Source organism: Corticium candelabrum, chromosome 5, assembly GCF_963422355.1.
Source record: "Corticium candelabrum chromosome 5, ooCorCand1.1, whole genome shotgun sequence".
NCBI classification, from domain to species: Eukaryota; Metazoa; Porifera; class Homoscleromorpha; order Homosclerophorida; family Plakinidae; genus Corticium; species Corticium candelabrum.
Genome location: NC_085089.1, coordinates 5442279 through 5463835, shown reverse-complemented (window position 1 = coordinate 5463835; position 21557 = coordinate 5442279). Strand labels below are relative to the sequence as shown.

At 40.2% G+C, this 21557-nt stretch overlaps 3 protein-coding genes across 5 annotated transcripts in view; 1 reads left to right on the top strand and 2 right to left on the bottom strand.

The window, feature by feature from the left end:
• Positions 1 to 332: 332 nt before the first annotated feature.
• LOC134179356 (ribosomal protein S6 kinase delta-1-like) lies at positions 333 to 11473 on the bottom strand. 2 transcript variants are annotated; one of them, XM_062646225.1, is made up of 18 exons: positions 11378 to 11473; positions 11273 to 11314; positions 10550 to 10670; positions 10375 to 10490; positions 7500 to 8634; positions 7119 to 7286; positions 6945 to 7063; positions 3247 to 3339; positions 3137 to 3184; positions 2999 to 3082; positions 2755 to 2939; positions 2491 to 2700; positions 2392 to 2429; positions 1746 to 1835; positions 1594 to 1676; positions 691 to 786; positions 606 to 636; positions 333 to 541 (listed from the first exon to the last, which is right to left on the bottom strand). In XM_062646225.1, the coding sequence occupies exons 1-18, from the start codon at positions 11468 to 11470 to the stop codon at positions 468 to 470; spliced, it is 2826 nt and encodes a 941-aa protein (XP_062502209.1). In that variant the 5' UTR covers positions 11471 to 11473; the 3' UTR covers positions 333 to 467. The 2 variants fall into 2 exon arrangements, with proteins under 2 accessions (XP_062502209.1, XP_062502208.1); XM_062646224.1 differs by having other exon boundaries at positions 2491 to 2939.
• Positions 11474 to 11539: 66 nt separating this feature from the next.
• Positions 11540 to 14137, top strand: LOC134179358 (ADP-ribosylation factor-like protein 2). Of its 2 annotated transcripts, XM_062646228.1 has the most exons (5): positions 11540 to 11626; positions 11683 to 11793; positions 13035 to 13063; positions 13133 to 13197; positions 13851 to 14137. In XM_062646228.1, the coding sequence occupies exons 1-5, from the start codon at positions 11562 to 11564 to the stop codon at positions 14064 to 14066; spliced, it is 486 nt and encodes a 161-aa protein (XP_062502212.1). In that variant the 5' UTR covers positions 11540 to 11561; the 3' UTR covers positions 14067 to 14137. The 2 variants fall into 2 exon arrangements, with proteins under 2 accessions (XP_062502212.1, XP_062502211.1); XM_062646227.1 differs by having other exon boundaries at positions 13035 to 13197.
• LOC134179357 (spastin-like) overlaps positions 14125 to 21557 on the bottom strand; it is a 9901-nt gene continuing 2468 nt past the window's right edge. The window contains exons 2-16 of the mRNA XM_062646226.1: positions 20561 to 20650; positions 20379 to 20506; positions 20132 to 20262; positions 20045 to 20073; positions 17660 to 17724; positions 17530 to 17604; positions 16947 to 17018; positions 16811 to 16886; positions 16655 to 16746; positions 16233 to 16312; positions 16137 to 16179; positions 15988 to 16067; positions 15863 to 15933; positions 14323 to 14363; positions 14125 to 14262 (exon numbers count right to left, since the gene is read on the bottom strand). Coding sequence (XP_062502210.1) covers positions 14143 to 14262; positions 14323 to 14363; positions 15863 to 15933; positions 15988 to 16067; positions 16137 to 16179; positions 16233 to 16312; positions 16655 to 16746; positions 16811 to 16886; positions 16947 to 17018; positions 17530 to 17604; positions 17660 to 17724; positions 20045 to 20073; positions 20132 to 20262; positions 20379 to 20506; positions 20561 to 20650 — 1193 coding nt within the window. The 3' untranslated portion in view covers positions 14125 to 14142. The remainder of the gene's footprint in view (positions 14263 to 14322; positions 14364 to 15862; positions 15934 to 15987; positions 16068 to 16136; positions 16180 to 16232; positions 16313 to 16654; positions 16747 to 16810; positions 16887 to 16946; positions 17019 to 17529; positions 17605 to 17659; positions 17725 to 20044; positions 20074 to 20131; positions 20263 to 20378; positions 20507 to 20560; positions 20651 to 21557) is intronic.

Genomic DNA, 21557 nt, shown 5'->3' with positions numbered 1-21557 from the left:
CTTCGATAGGCATGGGATTCCTTTCTACTGACAATAACTACTTCCTTCTTCAGGGGTATGTAAGAGGGGTGTACATTTTAAAATTGTCCAAAATTTTGGCATCTTTATATTCTGAAAATTTTGTATTGATATGTTACTATGTTCAAGAGATACCATGTTCACAGACAGACAACACACATACAAATACTACAACCTAACCTCTTTCACAGACCCTCTTAATGCCCACAGGCTAGAGGTTAGAGTGGAGTAGAACCTCTTTGCCTGTGGGCTCTGTGAGAATACCTGTGATACTTCAAAAAGGTTAATGAAAAGCATGTTCTGTTATGCTCCCGTGCGTTGTAATAATTATATATTGCAAAGTCTTCCAAATATAACTTAGCCCAACTCCATGCGATGTACATGTACATGTATACTCGTAAATGTACCTCTACATCTCACTGTAAAGAGGAAAAGCGGTCACCAACCGTCTACACAATATCCCAGTCTATATGACCGAAAAATGGATGAGTAATGATCTCCTCTATGCCAGCAATGCCAGAGCCTACACAGACACACACAGGAAACAGACAATCATAACCATGGGAAACTAGTAACACAAAAATTACCTAGTCTCTCAAGAGCATTTACATGCAACAGCTGCAAAAAATGAAAGTCACAAACAAAAATCAATAATTTTCACTGAAAAGTCACCTCTCTAATCAAGGATCTTGCTGCATTTGACACCTTCACTGGAAAGTTCAGAGGAATGTAAGAGTGGGGACCTCCTGGGTTGCAGTGTTTAAACCGCTAAAACCAACCAATGCAATTACAAACTGCTGATGAAAGTCAATAGTTTTAGGAGATAATGGTAGAGGTGGTGATGTTGCCATTTAGTGAAAGCATGTATACATGGAAGGGTGCATACTGGTGTGTGTGTGTGTGTGTGTGTGTGTGTGCGCGCGCACACGCATTTGCGAGTGTGTGTGTGAGTGTGAGTGAGAGAGAAATATTCATAAACACAACATTACACGCACATGAGTACATCCCGTAGTTGCTTTCTACTAGTAGTTCCACTGCTTATACTCCTACTGTATATGCATTAGTCACTAAAGTGCGCCCACTCTGACTCTCCCCCTTCCCCCCAAAGCTTGTGTGCTCTTGCATGGGCAGATGTTCCCAACGTTTATCCAATGAGCAATTATTAATTAGCATAAGGGGTGGGTTTGTCTTTCAATTGAAGGCATTCTATTGGTAAGGGTAGCTATGTACGTAAACAACTTGCATAACAAGGTTGGGGAAGTTTATCTGCAATGCACACCCAAAGAACGGCATTACCATGAGCTCTAAATGAAGTGTTTAGCGTGTCTCTAGGATCTTGCTGTCAAAAGTTATTCAGGATTTACTGAGGGAGAAGTCAGTGTGAACAGACTTTAGCTAAATCATTGAAAGTTCAAAATCTAGCCAGTAATTTGCTTCTGTAAGCTTTTCACACTACACTTAATTGCAGTAAACAGTACACCAATGGTTAATTATTAGAACACCACATGAGCAAATCACCAGCTACACGTTAAATCGTAGATTGTAGTATCACTTCCACTACAACCAATACTTTACCTTGCCAGTCAACAGCTCAAATAATATAACTCCAAATGACCACCAATCAGCCGCTGGACTCACCCTTAGCATACCATTCAGTTCTAACACAGTAAGGCATCCCAGTCGCCACAAATAACAAAAACCCCAGGAATCAGCTGTCCCATGCATACCTGGAGCTATATAGAAGTCGGCTGCTGCCTCAGGATGGTAATGCCTGTCAATTTGATCCCAATATCCAAAATACGTTAGAACAAGATTCCCTACAAGAATTGGACGATTAGATAAACAGAATACATCATACTTACTTATCTGCAGTCGCATTCAACTCAACATTAAAATGACAGAAGCGAAGTAGTCATTGCAGCTCCAAGGTACTAATCGTTGTTACCATGATCCAATGTGTCTACTCTGTAAACACCAAACCTGGTCCCACGTATGTACAGCCTACACTTTACCTCATCTAATAAGCAGTGTACTTATTCATACAGCAAAATAATTGTTTCCAGGAGTGGTACGTGTTGTTGCATTTCAGTAAATTCTTGTTACAGTTAGTACATTTTGTCTACACAGCTGTTTCTGTAAAATACTTTGTTTGTGGAGTTAAATTAACAATCAAATTAACCACACCTTTGATGCTCATTAATTAAGCCCATCATTCAATATTAGCTTTGCAAACCCGTAGCAAGCAGACTAAACTCAACATGCCACAAGTATAAATGCATTGTTTGTATGCTTAGCACCCACAATGAACAAATACAAGGTAAGCCAAGTCACCTAGAAACAGACAAATGCATAGATGTAGTAATAGTTATGTACCTTCCGGTGAAAGCAGCAGATTGTCCGGTCTTAGATCACTGCACCAAACAAGCACGTTATTAGTACAACACTAGAGCAAAAGCAATACTAACCACATACCAGCAAACAACTCCTGACTGATGCAGACAGCTAAGGCATTTGACTAGCTGTGCTGCCCATACTGCAATCTGTTGCTCAGATATAACCTCATTTACACCACAACTACGTTGTGCTTGACTGCCAGTAGGCAACTGCTCCAAACCAGCCATCTCCTCTGATCTCTTATCTAACACATTCTGCTCTAATCTATGCTTACTGCCCTCTGCATTTCTACAATCAACACGTCCTCTATCTTTCCCTAAAGCAGCTTCTTCATAGGTCAACCTATCTTGATGTGTTGCCAGCCCAATGCCTTGAAAACGCTGAGCTGCCTCACTCCTCTTTATCTCATCCCACCTCGAGCTAATAAAATCAATTATCTTTCCACCAGCAATATACTCCAAGACAAGAAAGATACAACTTGGTGTATCAAAGTGGTGAATTAATCGAACCATGTGAGGACACTGCAACTGTCAATGACACATCCTAAAATAGTGTTATAACTAGGTACAACTTATGAGACTCATACATCCACAGTTCCTCTATTCTTGGTTCCTCGTTTTCCTTTTTGTCGTCGTCTGTACACTTGAGGATTATGTGTCTTCCTCAATGACTAAGTAAACATGAGAGTGACGAGTCAACCTTAACACAACAGACTAGAAGCTACCTTTAGTATGTATACTTCACCAGTTTGTTTATCTTGAACCAACTGAACCTACAAAAAGGATTCAAGTGTCAGAGAAGCGTGTGTCTATAAAATTGCAGCAATAGTCTCACATTGTCTATGAGACCCAAAACTTTGAAATCAGTTAATGTCAAATGAGGAAGTACTGCCTCTGGCTGTTGATCAACTTGATTTGGTTGAGATGGCTGCACAGCAATATCAAAAACTAACATTACAACAAATCCCCAGTACGTACAAGATTTAACAAAACAAATACTGTATATAATACTATTCCACTACAGTCACCAACAAGTCTACACTAGCATAGTAATCATTCATTAACTTAATTAAACTACTGTAGCTACTAATTACATTTCAAATAAACAAATTACAATACAAAGTTATATTAAAATTAAAAGAACATTGTGAAACACATTGTCATCGATACCAACTGGCGCTATAATACAGTGAGTGCTCACAAAAGTACTTACAGTAGATGCAATCTACATCCACATGTGTGGCTAAGAAAATGCTTGCCATTACTTAATTCAACTACTTTACTTAGATACTTGCACACTGAATTCGTTTGGTTACTGAACAGAAGTAACGGCACTAGACAAATGTAAATGACATGTCACAACAAAATTCAATACTGTAAATGCTTCAGATGTTAAAGGCAGCTCGCTTGTGCTTAGCTTCTTAAAACGACTGTTTACACCTTGCGATGACCAGATTAGGATGCAGCTAGCTTGGCTCCAACTGAAGAGTTGTTTACTGAATGTGAGAAGTTTGTATGTCATCTTTACGGTTTGTCAACTTGTACCAGTGTCAACGAGGTTCGGTACGAGTTATTTTGCATGAAGTGCTCGAAAGTGCAGCAGATGTCACCCGCTCAAGATGCTCTTCAGCAGCATGTACTACAGGTTAACTATCAAAGTTTTGTATGGATGCTTTGTGCTCTATGCAGAATCTGCTTAGTCCGCACGGTCACAGATGGATTGTTGAAACTAATGAAAACGGTTCTCGCATACATGTCTGCTGGAATACACAGCTTCCTGCCCCGAAAGCACTGTTGGAGCTTGTAAGCTGCAAGTGCAATGCCGGCTGTACCACACAGCAATGTTTGTGTTTTCGTGTGCTGTACCGATGCATGTGGTTGCAGAGATTACAAGAATTCAAGCAAGCAAATAGCCCTTCCTAGTCCAGTACTATTGGAAGAAACTCCAAAATCAGACTGATGATAGCGATAACGATGACTGTAGTGGTAGCGAATAAGTGATCAAGTGTATGATTACATGCACGCGCGAATTAATTCAATTATTTTAGTCTAGTAGATCAAGTTATTTCTAGAAACAAACTGATGCAATAATAAATCTAAACAGATTAAATTACAATACTAAAAATATAGAGATAGTGTTGTACTCGCAAAAATTCTGACTTTGATTCAGCGATACCTATTGATGTGAAGTAACTCCAAGGCTGTAGCAATCGGCAGTCCCGGATAATACAAAAAGTTGTTGCCTTTCTAACTATTTCCTGCATAAATGGCATGCTTCCTTTGTTGGCGCTAGTTGTAGAATTGCAAGAGTCAATTAAGTAGAGATTCTATGCCTTGAGGAACACTCGTCAGGCAGAGCTCTAGTATAGCCTCGACTTTCCCATGCGCCACGCATGTACTATTTTAATAAATTCTACCGTCACTTTGTCGCACGTTTTCCAAAGTGCAAACATTAAGAAATCCTTTCTACTGGTTTTGTAGAATGTTCCGGTGCCAAAAAACCCCACAAGGGGGTCGGAACAAAACGACGGCTTCTGAGACTTGGCTCATATACTATTATGAGCCACTCTGTCGCAGTCTGTTTAGACTACTCTGTCGCTGGTCTGTTTCAGGCCACGCTGTCACTGGTCTGTTTTAGGCCACTCTGTCAGTCTTTTCTAGACCATTCTGTCGTGGACTGTTTTAGGCCACTCTGTCACGGTCTGTTTTAGACCACTCTGTCGAGGCCTGCTTTAGGCCACTCTGTCGTGGTCACTTCTAGACCACTCGGTCACTTGTCTGTTTAGACCACTCTGTCGCTGGTCTGTTTTAGGCCACTCGATCACAGTCTGTTATGAGCCACTCTGTCGCGGTCTGTTTACACTACTCTGTCGCTGGTCTGTTTTACGCCACTCTGTTGCTGGTTTGTTTTAGGCCACTCTGTCGTGATCTGTTTTAGACTACTCTGTCGCTGGTCTGTTTTAAGCCACTCTGTCGCTGGTCTGTTTTAAGCCACTCTGTTTTAGACCAATCTGTTGTGGTGTGTTTTAGACCACTATGTCACGGTTTGTTTTAGACCACTCTGTCACTCGTCTGTTTTAGACAACTCTGTCGCTGGTCTGTTTTAGGCCACTCTGTCATGGCCTGTTTTAGGCCACTCTGTTGCAGACTATGTTAGGTCACTCTGTTGTGGTCTGTTTTAGGCCACTCTGTTGTTGCCTGTTTAGCCCACTCTGTTGCAGCCTGTTTTAGGCAACTCTGTCGCAGCCAGTTTTAGACCACTCTGTCGTGGTCTGTTTTAGACCACTCTGTTGCGGCCTGTTTTATGCCACTCTCTCGTAGTCTGTTTTAGGCCACTCTGTTGTGGTCTGTTCTAGGTCACTCTGTTGTGGTCTGTTTTAGGCCACTCTGTTGCAGCCTGTTTTAGGCGACTCTGTCGCTGGTCTGTTTTAGTCCCTGGTCTGTTTTAGGCCACTCTGTCGTGGTCTGTTTTAGCCAGTCTGTCACCAGTCTGTTTTAGGCCACTCTGTTGCCGTCTGATTTAGGCCACACTGAGGATGTTCACACCAACATCTGGACTAACTATGATTAGGCTAATTATGATTAAGCCAACATTAGCACAAGCCCGCTAACTATGGTTAGTAAGTCACCTGCTAACTAAGGTTAGTAAGTCACGTGGGCACGTGAGTGTAATTAGCCTCGACAGTTTTTATCTGGCAAGAATTTGCGTGAATTTTCTTGATGAATTAGATTTTGAAGAGGGAAATATTTAGTTTGCTTTCTCTGGCAGCTCCTTCAGAGACAGCAAGAAGTTGTCACATGTATAGCTAGCAGGCACATGCGTAGTATACATCTGCATGAGCTTCCGTATACGTCGCCATGTTGTTGCTGTGTTTGTACGTTTAAACATACAACACCACACCAAAAACATCGGCGGCATGCTCTTCTTGTATGCTACTACCTCACATGTCAAAGTCATGTGCAACCACTAACACCACTACTGTGGTTGTAATACTGCTCTCTACGGCATTAGAATGGCATTACACTAACCATGACTAGGACCAGTGTGAACAAGTGGCGTTAGTGCATTAACACCAAACTAATCATGATTAGACCCATTGTGAACACACTCTCTGTCGCAGCCTGCTTTAGGCCACTCTATCGCGGTCTGTTTTAAGCCACTTTGTCTCAGCCTGTTTTAGGCCACTTTGTCTCAGCCTGTTTTAGGCCACCCAGTCGTGAACTGTTTTAGGCCACTCTGTTGAGTTTTAGGCCAATCAGTCGAGATTTTTCCAATACAAAGCAATCAGGGTCTCCCTCCAGTGACGTCATGCCTCACACACCTTCTTTGTCTAGGATCATTCAAAACGTGATTTCTCCTAGCGACTACAGTACTGTTGAACTTCTCGAAGGCAAGCCTACTTTTCAAACGCAACTTGTTTTTGCATGCAAGTTCCCCTTTAAATCTGCATTTACGATGAGCAATAATATACAAGTTTACATCACAGCATAATTTATACATATTGAACTTTGTGCAATAGTAAAGCTGCTTACCTCCCACAGTGACTCTCTTCCATCTTTGCCAATATATTGTTTAAATATCAGTTCAGCTCTTAGAAGATACTGGCCGGTCTTCTTCCTCACCATCTGCCTTTTAGTCTTGTTTGATTCACCTATACCAGACATACGTAACACAAAAGGACAACACTGTCTAGTAATCATGCCTACTTTGTACACCAGTCAGTAGCATTTCTACACCAGTTTTGTACAAATCAAATGCATTCTGGTAGTCGCTCTGTGCTTCACAAGTAATCGCTTGACTAAGAATCTTGCTTGCCTCAAGCACGTAGTCTTGAGACACAACAGAAGTTGGACAAGAAGAGATATTTACAGGCTCTGCAACATAGATAATAAAATAACAGTAAATATATTGCTAATTAAAACTAACATATATATCTGGTGTTATACTAGTCAATCAATTGAATAGCATTGATGGTATACTTAACTATTAATTCAATTGCCAATTTATATTTTGTCTTTCTCAACTAACGTCATTGTTTATTGCAGTTGGTAAGACTTGCTTCTACCTTAATTAAAATGTTTTATTACCTGTTGGTCCTTCTGGCTGCAGATCACTTGACGTTGCTGCCAACTCCCTCATAATTGCTTCGTTCACATCTGACTGGTTGTGTCTAGACAAACTATCTCTTTCTATTTTATCATTGATATCAGCTTTATATGTTTCATGTCCTTCTGTACTTTCTAGCCCATCTGCAAGCTCCTGGTCACACACACTAAGAGCTTGCTTCCACCAATCATCTTCTGCCTCAAATCCAACAATATCGAGATTGGAAGCTAATGTCTTGGAAATACTTAACTCACAAGGCCCATCAGCCTCTGAGTCAGACGTTGCAGTGCTCGTATGACTGACTGGCTCCAAAACTTGCTCAGATGTTAATTGACTGTGTAATGGACTCATGTCTTCAGACAACTGTGGTTCTTCAAACTCGGCCGAAAGAACTTTACGTAGTTCGCCAACATCAATAGTCGATTCAGACTGAGCCTGATTATTACCATCATTTGAACTGAGAGAGCTAACATCAGATGGTTGTTGGTGAAGCCACACACCTCCTGGTGGGCTTGAGAATCCAGACGATGGATCAAGAGAATTCTGTTGAGTTGCCCAACGAACATCACCTAACTCACTTACAGTCAACTTTGGTAAATTGTCTAAGTCAATTGCAGAAATACCACCAGGTTGAATCACCGACTGTCTCTCCTTTCCGTCGGCAGATTCCATGCCAATCATTGCAATATTTTGTTTTTCTTCCATTTCACTATCTCTGTCAGACAAAGGCAGCCGAATATCAACCAGATCATCAACTACCACACCAGCAAACTGTTCTTGACCATCTGGCGACCGTCGATTCACAAATGGAGAATAATCAGAGTCACTGTTGTAAAGGTTGTGCTTGCTTGAGTTGACAGGATCTCCTGTTGCAAGAAAATCTTTTTTACTTTCAACTGGGCTATCAAACACTGATGGCCACGAAGATTGTATATCAGGCAGCTGAGAAGGTTCTCTCTCCATAGCAGCAAGAGCACCCACAGACAGATCAAGCAAATCTTCACAAGGCACAGAGTCTGACCGTGAAAGCCCGTTCTCCTCCCCAGAAGTCCTAGATTGAAGTGAGCCCAGTGATGCGAGTGAAGACTGGCTGCCACTAGCAACTACAGAACCACCCTAATACACACACTATAATTACAAATTACAACAAGAAACATGCAAAATGTTGCCTTACAAATAATTTATTGGTCACTGCAAACACTGATGCATATACATGTATGTCACAACTCAGAGGAGGTAGAAAGCTACTGAGTGTTAAAGGCATGCCCATCAGCAAATTTGGTCTTCCCTAGAGGCTGTTTGCTTTGTTTCTGTGCTGCTGTATGTCTGCATGTACTCTAAATAATGACTGATAAAAGCTGCTTTTGTGAATTTATGTTTACATGTACATGCGAACTTCACATGGTTACGCTGACAGTAGTTTACAATGTCCCGTCTTTCCATGGTTCTAGAATGTTTGTTCTTCATTGTCTGTGTGAGACAAGACAAGTCGTTATAGAACGTTGTGTTGTAAGTTATCCTAAGTTATCCCGCCGTTTTCAGTGAGTAACAGCCACTACTCTGTGCGATGTAGAAAGCTAGCATGCAAATTTGGCTTTTAGCTAGCAAGGCAGTCAAAATGTAACAGTAACTGGAGTCAGACGTCTCCAACTGGTAATAAACCTTACTCTGAGTACACAATACTCTAACCCTATTAGGATTCTGACAGTGACTGATGTTCACACTTCCTACCTGCAAAGCAGTCACCTGGTACAAAATAGGACAACTTTCACATATTCTGCTTGACCCGATATCGAGCGAAATCGTAGGAGTTACGAAATGTGGCAACGCTAATCCATCAAGTAGGCATGGTCGAACAAATCCGTCGAATGCCACCTCTACCTCCCCACTTCGGCTGATTTGCGCCAGGCAAACACGCGTAAGCTTTGCTTTCACCACGAGAAAGCAAGAAAGTTTATAATAAAAAGAGTCACAAACACTATGTATCCAGATGTTGCACTCACAGCGGCTCAAGGCAAACTGAAGTAGGCACGTGGTTGAAATATGGGGCTTAGAAGGTGCTTATTGGCTGAATAGTAAGACTGCCCAGGTAGCACTGCGCTAGCTTTCTATCTCCTCTGGTCACAACTACAGTACAAGTAACTATAATATAGTAACTTGATCTAAACCACAACAATAGAACAAACTTTCTATCCAGCAGCTCTCAGATTAGGAAGAAACACGTAAAACAATGTGACATTACAGAGTGTCGACAGTTTCAAAAAACAATTGCTTTTAATAAGCATCTGCCTGAAAAACTGTTTGGCTGTCAATAAAATGTTCATATGATGTCACCTACAACTTTTCAATTGTAGAGTGTAAAGTTACCACACCCAATCCACATACAGACAATGCTCATTACAAAGGACTTTGCTGCTAACTTTACATACCTTTTGATTAATTAACTAAACTACTATTGTTCGTAAACACTTCTGCTCAAGCAACTGCTCCTGATTTCAATCAAAAACTGACAAGATGCTACTATACCCTAGCACATAGCAATGTTTTGACTTGCAGCTTTATAACGACAAGCTGTAACTTTGACAGAGTCGATATTATGAACTATTCAGTGTCTGTCAAATGTCTTCTTGAAGTCAACAGCTACTCTACTGTGGTTCAGAGTGCTATATAGTAGATTATGTACAGTAGACAGCAGTAGCAAAAAGAAACAAGAGATGTGCACATATGAATCGATTTTAATAAATACGTATTTTCCGGCATAGCCACACCAAAACAACATACACTGATTGATTACCCTAAACTCTTGTTAGATCAGTTCAGTACAAACTACAAATGAACAGATTAAAAGTACCATACCTTAAAGAACTTGGTAAATGGTTTGCTTGTGTATAAGACTGGCTGGCTCCCAACAAACTGTAGCAGCTGTAGGCAAGCAACACGACGTTCTTCAATTACTTGTTCTTTAAATCGATCTACATAGATGACAAAACTGCATCAGAAAACAGGAGATACATTTAAACAGCTGACAAACCAAAGTAATTGGTTTTCACAAATAGTGGAAAGTCCAGCACATCACCCTTGGTCTTGTGGTAGATTTGAACCAGTTCTTTTCGTAACTTTAGAAACTGACTAAATCGACGCCACACAACCGCCTTAATTAAAGAAAAACATAACAACATAAGATGACTCCAATAACATACTACCACCTTCAAATGTCAGTCCTCACACCATACACACACACACACACACACACACACACACACACACACACACACACACACACACACACACACACACACACACTTAGCCGAGCTTCTAAGCACTGAGACTATACCTTAGTATTTACTGTTTTTGTAAAACACACAAAACAAGATCATAGTCTGTTAGGAAAATAACCACATGTGGAATTACGAACATAAAGTTGACTTTTGTTAGCCTGGACGCTCTGGCTCTCTCACAAATCAACACAGCAAGAGAGTCAAGCAACTCTCAGTTATCTAGCCAATCATTTTCAAGAATATTGCATTTGACACTAACTGCTTCATTATCAAGCAGACAAAAGATGAAGAGCCTGCCCAAACAAGCCAGACAATATCAACTAAACCCGTCCATCATGACTGACAGACTGACTACCCATTCAACTACTCAGCAAATCCTTACAAGTGTCCCGTATACATGCCTGACTGTCGTAGAAGAGCTACTAGCACAATATGACAGACGACAGACGCAAACCATATGCCACTGTTTAGCTTACTTCTGTGCCCTCTGTCGACACACCCGACGACTTTGTAAACACCTACGGTGAGACCATGCGCAGTTTCGAGACACAAACTCGAAAACGGTTCACGTGTCGACTTACTCTCAATGTCACTTTGTATATGGTATAACCATCTGGTGCCTGGGGCTCCGATACGTCAAATAACCGAATTTGCCCGTCCCCTTCCACATTCATTCTACCATTCACGTGATCCACGACTGCACGTGACATCAAAGTAACGCGCGTTAGACTCGCAAAATTTGAGGCGATTGGTGCAGTCGCGGAAATGGGGTTATTGACGATATTGAAGAAAATGAAGCAGAAGGAGAAAGAAATTCGTCTGTTGATGCTGTAATCAATGTAAGATACGGAACGTCTCCATTTATGAATCTGTTCGTTTTTACTAGAGGATTGGACAATGCAGGGAAAACAACGATTTTGAAGAGATTCATCGGAGAAGATATTAACAAGATTGAGCCCACCTTGGGTTTTAATATACAAACGTTGGAACACAGAGGGTAAATGTTTGTCGAACAGGAAAAATCTCAAAATCCGATGAGGCGAATTTCTTGGATTTATTTGTGAATGACGATGTAACCTAGCCTCAAAAGCATATTTCATGATTGGGATTTTGGTTGCAAATGGTTAGAGATTGTGGTTGGATTTCACTCAATCTCATGCAACAGAATTCCAAGTGTGTATGCTGTAGCACTCAAATTCCCGGAAAACTAGACATCCACGTTTGTCCATATCCACGCTTTGCACATGACATGTATACAAACTACGAATTTTGAGATTTAGCCAGTTTGTCACTTGTGTTTTGTATGCATTTTAAGTGAAGAAATCTAGTAATTAAGTATTGAAGGCTTTGGAGGTTAGATACTCTTTACATGCACCTTAATTAAATTCACTTAGGCCACTCCAATATGATTCCATGTTTTCGTTTTCTGTCTATAATATATCTTCTTTTTGACTTTGATTGCTTTAGTTCACTAGTTGATTATGTGTCCATTTTAAAACATATGTGTCAAAATCGTGTCATTTAAAATGGCATCAGTCTTGGAGTGGAATTAAAGTGTTGATTAGAGACTATGCTTGGGGAGATCACGCTTGTAGAGACATATGGTTGAGAAACTGTATTGGTCTGCCAGTTTTGACGGTATATGTGGGTATTATGGTGTTGAGCAGTTATTTATTTTATCTGTGCAAATAGCCTCGGTGTGAAACATGCTTTCACCTATCAAGAAGTAAAGAACTATTAATTTTTACGAATAGCTTTATTATTGCTGTTTTTGGCATTTTGTGACGAAATCACTTCTATCGTGGCACAGTATCTCCATGTCTACAACTCTTATAAATGTGTGTATTGTACATACAGTTGTGCATTCCTTGTGTTACATTGTAACTTTTGGAAAAGATGTTGTCACAGATATCAAATTAACTTACAGTGTGTGCAGAACTTAATTGTGCACGGGGTCTTCTTCAACTGCATATGAGGTTACTTTCTGTATGATTCCTGTATGCTCAGATCAACGGCATGTACCTAATTCAGTTAAGTGTTTCCGGTAATGAATAATAAGTAATAAGTAATGAAGCACCTGCTTGCATCCTCAATGGTATCGAAAACAAGGAATTGTGTTGGAGTATAACTTAATTAACAATAGGACAAGCAGCATGAACGTTGCTGTAGTAACTGAGAAGTCTTCAGTATTACTTCAGTTTGTATAACGTCTTGATTTACTATTGCTGTTCATGTCAGGTTTAAACTGAATGTGTGGGATATTGGTGGTCAGAAGTCTTTGCGATCATATTGGAGAAATTACTTTGAATCGACTGATGGCCTTATTTGGGTTGTAGACAGTGCTGACAAGTGGCGATTAGATGACTGCAAAACAGAGCTTCACCAACTACTTCAAGAAGAGGTAATGCACATAGCGGTAAATTTACGTTATCATCAATTTCCCTTGTGAAAGTGATGGATGTTACCACAAATTTTGAGAATAGGAAGAAATGAGTCTGCAGTCAAAATTTAAATTTTGAAATTTGAATGTGTGAATCTTTTCCACCATACACACATACGCTGAAATCCAAGAAATACTACAGACTACAATGACATACATTCTTCCTAAAATCAATGACATCATTTCTTTAAAACAATGTTCACATAACTGTCAGCTCATTTTCTTAAATATGATATATCTGTTCATAATCACTTGTCTCAGAAATGTTGCGACGGTTACCTAACATATGAAGTCATTAATTGTAATAGAAGCACTCATTCGATGTGTTTGGTAACAAGTCAGGTCTAATGTACTATACTTTGTAGCATAATCTGAGTATACTCCCAGTGAATACATTGCAACAGGTTCACTAATCGAAAATGTTTTGTACGACGACTCATTAGACAACTAAATTTTTAAAAATATGTAAACACCACCCACTTATATGAGGTACCACTCTAATTATGAGCATTAAAAGCAATGCATTCACATTCAAATGGAGCCCATTACACAAGACACACCATCAATCAGATAATTCATAACAGTAATCATATCATATATTTTTTGCTTGTCAGCGTCTAGCTGGAGCGACGTTACTTGTCTTTGCAAACAAGCAGGATCTCCCGGGGGCGCTGAGTGGTGGAGAGCTGCGGCAGGAACTCGATCTGGACAGCATTAGGTCTCATCACTGGCATATTCAATGGTGTAGCGCTGTTAGTGGTGAAAAGTTGTTAGATGGTATCGACTGGATAATAGCAGACATAGCGTCGCGGATATTTACACTGGAGTGAGACAAAGTTACAATTTGTAATTGTACTAATACATGATCTATAGTCGTAGAAGTATAGCAAAATATTCTGTGTTATTTCATGTTGCACAGCCATACTGCTGATTCCAGACTTCATATGCTTTTAAGCTATGTGGATTGACGCTGGGTCGGATTCTCTTCAGAGAATTCTTGAAATCTTGAAGGTTCAACTTTCTTACCTATTGCAACCCATAGACATACATTAGATCTGCCTTGCACAGAGGTGTAATGAATCCTACCTGATCAGCTGGCATGTCTCTGACCTCTGCTGGTGAGAGATCTACAAAGAAAAATTAATAAATGGCCAGCCAAGAACGTAGTAGGCTAGTACACAACTGTTGACATTTATAGTGCGTAACAGCACCTGCAGTACGTATGGATCGACGGGTTGGGCTAATGTAAGACATTGAACAGGTAAATTACAGTACATATCTACTGTATGGTGGGAGATTAGTGTCGAAATTACATAGTGGTATACACTTTTACATTAGGGTATACACTTCATTACATTAGGATATACTTTTAATATTATACCCTAATGTAAAAGTGTAGATACGCTAATGTAAAAAGTGTACACCCTAATGTAAAAGTACATACCCTAATGTAAAAGTGTATACCACTATGTAATTTGACACTATTCTCCCGCCATACTATTGGTCAATACTTCCAAGTGCATCTGCCGGCCTAACAGTCTGTGAGGTACCAGACATTCCACTGAAAGAAGCAACTGCAGTTCTTCGGCTGCTACTACTACAGTATTCTAAGTACCATCAGTCACATCCAGATCTCTAGCATATTAGACATGCATCACCTGAGCAGGAACCAGGTGGCAACTAGAGAACAGGATGGTCCTAATCATAGGTGACTACCTACAGGAGCAATTTCACTCAAGACTGACAAGAATTGATCTGTCAAGCATGTCCCTATCATCTGAGGTGTTAATACTTACAAATGAAACCCGATCACACGAAGAACAATTACCAATCACAGTTCAAAAGGGACACCCCAATAACCATAATTTACGATCATGACCAACATGGAAGGTGCAACGAACATTCTAGTGGGCTCGCAGTGATAAACAGCCATCTATAAATACAACTAGACAGACGGACAATAATTGGAGACAAGAAGGTAGAAAAGGTCTGGTCATGAATTTTGATACCTACAGTTGAATCTCAACTCATTACACCAATTGTGAATACCTCTTAATTAATTAATAGCTAGTTTCCACGAAGCCACGCCAATTAAATTTCTTGATGCTCAGATTTGCCGGTCTAGTTTTGAGCTTTACCAAAGTAGAAATAGAATTCAATGTGTGTACATGCAATGATATAATACCTGCTGTACAATGACTAACTAGCATATACATCCTACTACTACTACTACTGCATATCAATGACTCCACAAGTGTTCATAGTGCATGTGGTCCAGCGACTGTTACTGCATTCCGCTCGGTATCAGCATCTTGTTTTAGTGTCCATTTGTTATCTCACATTGATTTTGTATGCAGTGCAATAAAAACTGCACATGCTCAAAACGTCACATGATCATCAATTTTTTATCTTATTTCGATCGGTCGGTCCAGTGTCCATGTCATTGTCCAAATATCCAAGCATAAAAAAGTTAGTTGGTCTGGCCTCAGCGAAAGCACAGGCAAGTAAGTGGCCAGCAGGTAGCCGCTAAACACAGGGTTGGCAACTCTAGCAGGTAATGGATCCAAATGACCAAGCGAGCAACATTCACACTGTACAAACACTCTAGACTATTACACCAACTGACCTCTAAGTGGACCCATGGCTGCATCTCTCGCTAAAGCTGCTATGTCGCTACATGAGTAACCGTCAACTATGCTACACAAAATATAATCAAACAGTAATCAAGCATGATGAAATAAATCTATTTACCGTGCAAGAGTAGAAATCTCTCTGGCAGTCATACTAGAACTCTGGCCTTTTAGCAGTTTTGACAACATCAATTCTCGAGTCTATGAACAACAAATGTTTGCTTTGCTGTAGACAACAATTGCAATCTTATGACTTGTAATTTGTAGCACCTCGTGTCCTGGTAATGACACATAAACTCTCTTCACAAAACGCCTATAGAGCAAATGATGAAATGACGGGAAGTCAGTCCATACCACATGCTAGACCTTAGTGCAGCATCGTCTAGATCTTGTGGCCGATTGGTGGCAGCCATTACAACAATGCGATCCTCGGCACTTGAATGTATCTACAACAGCAAGGAGAATTTCAAGATGGACAATGATGTGTACAAATGGACCGGTGGACAAACAGACAGACATCAGACAGACAAATCATGATCATGATGATGATGGTGATGGTGATGATGATGTGTGTGTGCACGTGTGTGTTTGCATAAGTGCGTGCGTGCATGTGTGTGTGTGTGTGTGTGTGTGTGTGTGTGTGTGTGTGTGTGTGTGTGTGTGTGTGTGTCTGTGTGTGTGTCATTACACCTATGTATGCCCTCTTTATTTATCTGTGTGGCTTTCAGTCTGTCTTCCCATATTTAGACTTTAGTTATGATTTATCAGTGCAAATGATGCTGCCATACTCCGTCAAATGAAAGCAAAAATTCAGTCTTCATCCTTCTCAATGCATCATGTTCGTTCTCCTTTCTCTCAGAAAGCAACGAGTCCACCTCATCTACATGCACAGAATGAAATAGGATACCATTGAAGACAACAACTCTTGACATACTAGAACTGACCCATAAATATTATGGCAGGCTGCATTGCTCGTGCAACACCAAACAAAGTCTTGACCATCTTTTCACCTTCTCCAACCTAAACAGATGTTGCTGATACAGTAAGGCATACAATGAAATGACATTCAGAGCTGCTAACAAATTTGGACATTAATGATGAAGCACTGATGTTAAAAAACGTTGCATTTGATTCTGCACAAACAGCTCTAGCCTGAGACAAACAGAAAACAATCGTAACCATCATAGCAAGAATAAACTTGCAGGCAGGAGGACAGATAAACAGACAGGCAGACAAACAAACAGAGAGACAGATAGACAGACAGACAAGACAGACAGACAGAAGTGTAATACTGGTGGATTCCAGAAGAAATGCACAAGCCTCTCTAGAACTCAAACTGACACAAGTTGTTCTTTAATCATTTAGATAGAACATCTGTGTCCCTTTATGTAGCATGTAGTTGCTGTAGGAACACTTCATAGACACAAGTAATTAGCAGTTATTGCTATTGTATCCTAGTTCATGTTTGAAAATATATGTGAAGACAGAAAGAAAGACAGACAGACAGACAGACACACGAACAGACAAATAAACAGACAACTGAACACACAAAAAGGACAGACAGATGGGCAATTGGACAAAAAGAGAGGCAAAACCAGAACGATCCAAATGACATGGACACAAAAACTGATAGTCTTCGTCTCACTCAACAAAGTTAACTTACTAGCATTGTTTTCCCATTTCCTGGTGGGCCAAATAAGAGAAGACCTTTAGCTGGAGAGCGAAGCCCGGTAAATAGCTATAAACGAAAGATGACTCCAACAAAACGTTTTGACCAGTAGGGTGACACATACCTCCGGTCTCTGAGCGGGCAGAATGACCATTTCTTGTAATGATTGCTTTGCCAATTCAAGACCAGCTGGAAACATACAGTATATTAAACAAGCAACATACAATGTCCTTCACAACTGCTATCTTTCTACTGAAATGTCTAGTTAGTTCATTGATGTCTAAAGTAACAGCTACAAGTAGAATTGCAAAAGCAGGTGTAGCTACACCAGCATGACAGTCATTGGTTAAAGCAAGCAAGACTGACTTCATTTACAGAGGCAATTAGTGCAACTGACTGACTGATTGACATCATTTATTACACACAAACCTCTACATACAGAACACTAAAAAGTAAAAAATATTATCCATGACAGTTCAGGTCAGCTGAATCACAGTTACAGCAAACTACAAGTTAAACTATACTGACTGACTGACTGACTGACGGTAAGACAGAGACAGACAAACAGACAAATAGACAGACAGATAGAAGTCAATTGTACACAGATAAGTTAGCATCGTAGAGAAGCCGTGGTGGTTGTAGATAATTTCAAACTGAAGAGACAGTAGTTTAGATTGTAATAGCATTGATATTTCAAATCTATTTCTTGACACACAATGAGACAGACAGACAAACTGTAGAGTACTTGAACACGCTGGCAAAGAGTGCAAAGGATGATGAAGGAAAACGAAATGAGATCGAGTTCACGACCAAGTGGTGATCAATCATTTCAGTGACACTCCAACGATGCAATGTGAAAGTCCTCTTGGACAAACTCATTAGCATAGCCAGATTAGATTGTCAGACCTAGTGTACTACGTGTAATTTTGAAAGCTTTAGAGGACTGTAATGATCCTGTTGTATTAGTGTTGCTGTGGACTTCTCTTGGTAGTCTCTTTTAGTTGCTCATGGTGTAAATGCTTGATTTAAATGGAAAATATATGTATTGACAGACAGACAAACAGACAGCCAATAGACTCTCCAGTCGTGGATATATAGAGTTTGACTCGAATTCTGAGCAGTTGTTAGCTAGATAGTTCAGTGTTGTTTGCGGCCTTCGTGGTCGCTCGACATTCTTTTAGTTTATGATATGTGGATGTTTAGTGTCGATTTATAAAAATATACTACCGTTGACAGACGGACAGACAGACAGATAGACAGACGGACAGACAGACAGATAGACAGACGGACGGACAGACAGAGCAAAAGGTTTCAATATCTGCAACATCTATCATGTAGTTCCATCAATGAAGAGGGCAAACCAAATGCCCCAGAATTCCTGAATTATTGCAGGAAGAGATTTGCATTGCAGTTTTAGAGATGTAAAACAGCAAGACCCTTGCGAAGAAGTTGTCATCTCTCCTCCCTGAATACAACTGCAAGAAGACTTCAGCTCTCAGTAGACAGTCATAAACATTTGGAGACTGGGACCACGGGTCGCTTCTGTCTAGTCATAATGTGTATGTGTATTTGGTACGTATCTAGTGTGCATTGCAGTTTTTGCCAGTATTCATGCATGTACTAGATGTAATGGACACGTAGATTAGCTATTGCTTTAATGCTGTAGTTGATTTATGACAAGCATATGTATTTACAGACAGACAGACAATGAGACAGACAAAGAGACAGACAGATACACAGACAGGCAGACAGTAGCTTCTCAGTTAGTTGTTCATAGTGTAAATGCTTGATTTAAACAGAAAACATGTATTGACAGAGACAGACAGGCAGGCAGACAGACAGACAGACAGACAGACAGACAGGCAGGCAGGCAGACAGACAGGCAGGCAGGCAGACAGGCAGACAGACAGACAAACAGACAGACATCCCGCTGACTGGAACATACAAGGAAAGTCAAGAGAATGAACAACATACACAATTATTAATGTGCTTTACTGTACAGCCCTATATGGGGTTGGTTTCTGTAGAGTTTTAGTTTGGTAGAGATTATGTTCGATTGGGACAGTAGAGTTGCTTAGTTGTGTTGAATGTAGATTTCAAAGTTGAAAATATATGTATAGGACAGACAGACAGACAGACAAACAAACTGACAAACAGACAGACAGACAGACCAACAGTTTCTATTTATCCTTCCTTCAAGAATAAAAAACTTCTGTAGCTCTGCCTATACATTACAGAATGACTGCAGTACAGCTAATACAAAGAGCCACTAAACATTACACAGCTAATTAAATAATTAAACAATAAACAAGCATCCTGGCCCTCGATGTTTCTCAAATTTCAGACAACATGTAGTGGACTAACTGACAATACATAAATTTACAACAAATGCATTGTTTTTCAATAGTAAAATACCACTGACAGACAAATAGACATATAATGATTCACACATATAATAAACTACAAACACAGCAAGCAGAGCAAGACACAGTCACTAATCAACACATACCAATGTCATCCCATCGTACTGCCGATGATCTGCAGGAAGTTCAAAGTCAACACAAAATAATAAACGTGTGCACATATGTATGCGTACCTGTCTACTATCTCACTCTTAATCATGTCAATCATCTGATGTGATACACCAGGTATATCTATCGCCCCCTCAGACAAACCCCTTCTCTGAGACGGATTACAAGTAACTTGCTGTATAGGCACCAGTTGTTTCTGCAAAACGATAACCATGTCATGCCTTAAAGCATGCAAAACAAATGCATCAAGAACAAGAATTGTTGTGAATTGTTATGATAAATACAAATTATTAATATTTGTGTTGTAATTGCCTTCGGAGGTGGCTTTCTCTGAGATGGAGGGAGCCGTCGATCAACGCGTTTAGCTGGTTGTACGTACTGCACAGGTTTGCGATGTGCATCCAATGTTTCTTCGCTTCTTGCTTTCTCAAGGTGTTTGGCTACAGAGTCCACCGTTACACACGGTTACAACTGGCATGGTCAATATCGCCTACACAGCTCAACAACTCGTTGCCTCGCAGATTCCACGGTCTTCAACATCTTCGCACATAACTGTTCTGCCTTTACAAGTTCCTCTCCCTCTACTACATTCACACAAAAGAAATAAATAGACAGCAAGCAAATGACTATGCTGACATCAAAACCGGTTTTAATATTTGAGCATATCTATTACAGTTTATAATTTTTAAGTGTTTTTGACAGTATATTTCTGATATGCAATCGCAGAAACTCTAAAAAAACTCAGAAACTTGCTACTCTACAATAAATCAGTTTGCTCAGTGAGGCGAACCTCACTGCTTATGATGTCAATTTCTTCTGCACGGAAGGGCCTGTGCTTTGCCGACCTGCTACCTCGGATGCATAAAATTTGCTGAACAGATCAGACTAAACGATAGACGGCACCCAATGATTCTTATGGTCTCAGTGCAGGTCTTCTTTGTTTTGATTGATAGTAATTCAGCTATTCTCTTGTAAAAAAATTGACGCTTCTTCCCCCATTCCACCAGTTGCTGCAAAAACTAGGGGTGTGAAAGTTGCATTCTCTATCTCCCTCACACATTCACCACATTCCTGTTTTTCTCATTTTCATGGGTTTTGTAGGCTGATGCCAGAAGTAGATTGCATGTTTGAATGCGCGTTCGGGTAGACAACCCTTACATCAAGAAATGCAAGGTGGGAATGCTGCCATACTGCTCTAGCTGAAATGTCTAGACGTGCATGGTCATCAATAATGGCTGTTTTATGCTGGAAAGTTTCTCCGTGCAAGGGCTGCAAGTGAGGTTCAGTAGCAACATTGTTGCATGTTTCAGTGAGGAGGTTTGCCGTGATATCTCTTACTTCGTTGTGGCGATAAGTCGGGAAACCTCCTTTAGGGCAAATCATTGAATGGTCCACGTCAAACTTTTCCCGCAGGAGCATATAGTTTTTAATTATGAATTAAACTGAATTTTTAATTCATTTTTAAATTTAATTATGAATTAAAAATCCAGA

What these genes read in the sequence shown, in the direction of transcription:
- LOC134179356 (XM_062646224.1), bottom strand. Translation starts at nt 11,470, where the DNA reads ATGAATGTGGAAGGGGACGGGCAAATTCGGTTATTTGACGTATCGGAG. An exon ending in CATTTACCAAGTTCTTTAAG is followed by an intron (nt 8,635 to 10,374) that starts GTATGGTACTTT and finishes TGTGTGTATTAG; the next exon opens with GGTGGTTCTGTAGTTGCTAG. An exon ending in CAAGATCCTTGATTAGAGAG is followed by an intron (nt 637 to 690) that starts GTGACTTTTCAG and finishes CATTTTTTGCAG; the next exon opens with CTGTTGCATGTAAATGCTCT.
- LOC134179358 (XM_062646227.1), top strand. Translation starts at nt 11,562, where the DNA reads ATGGGGTTATTGACGATATTGAAGAAAATGAAGCAGAAGGAGAAAGAA. An exon ending in GAAATTCGTCTGTTGATGCT is followed by an intron (nt 11,627 to 11,682) that starts GTAATCAATGTA and finishes CGTTTTTACTAG; the next exon opens with AGGATTGGACAATGCAGGGA. An exon ending in ACCAACTACTTCAAGAAGAG is followed by an intron (nt 13,198 to 13,850) that starts GTAATGCACATA and finishes TTTGCTTGTCAG; the next exon opens with CGTCTAGCTGGAGCGACGTT.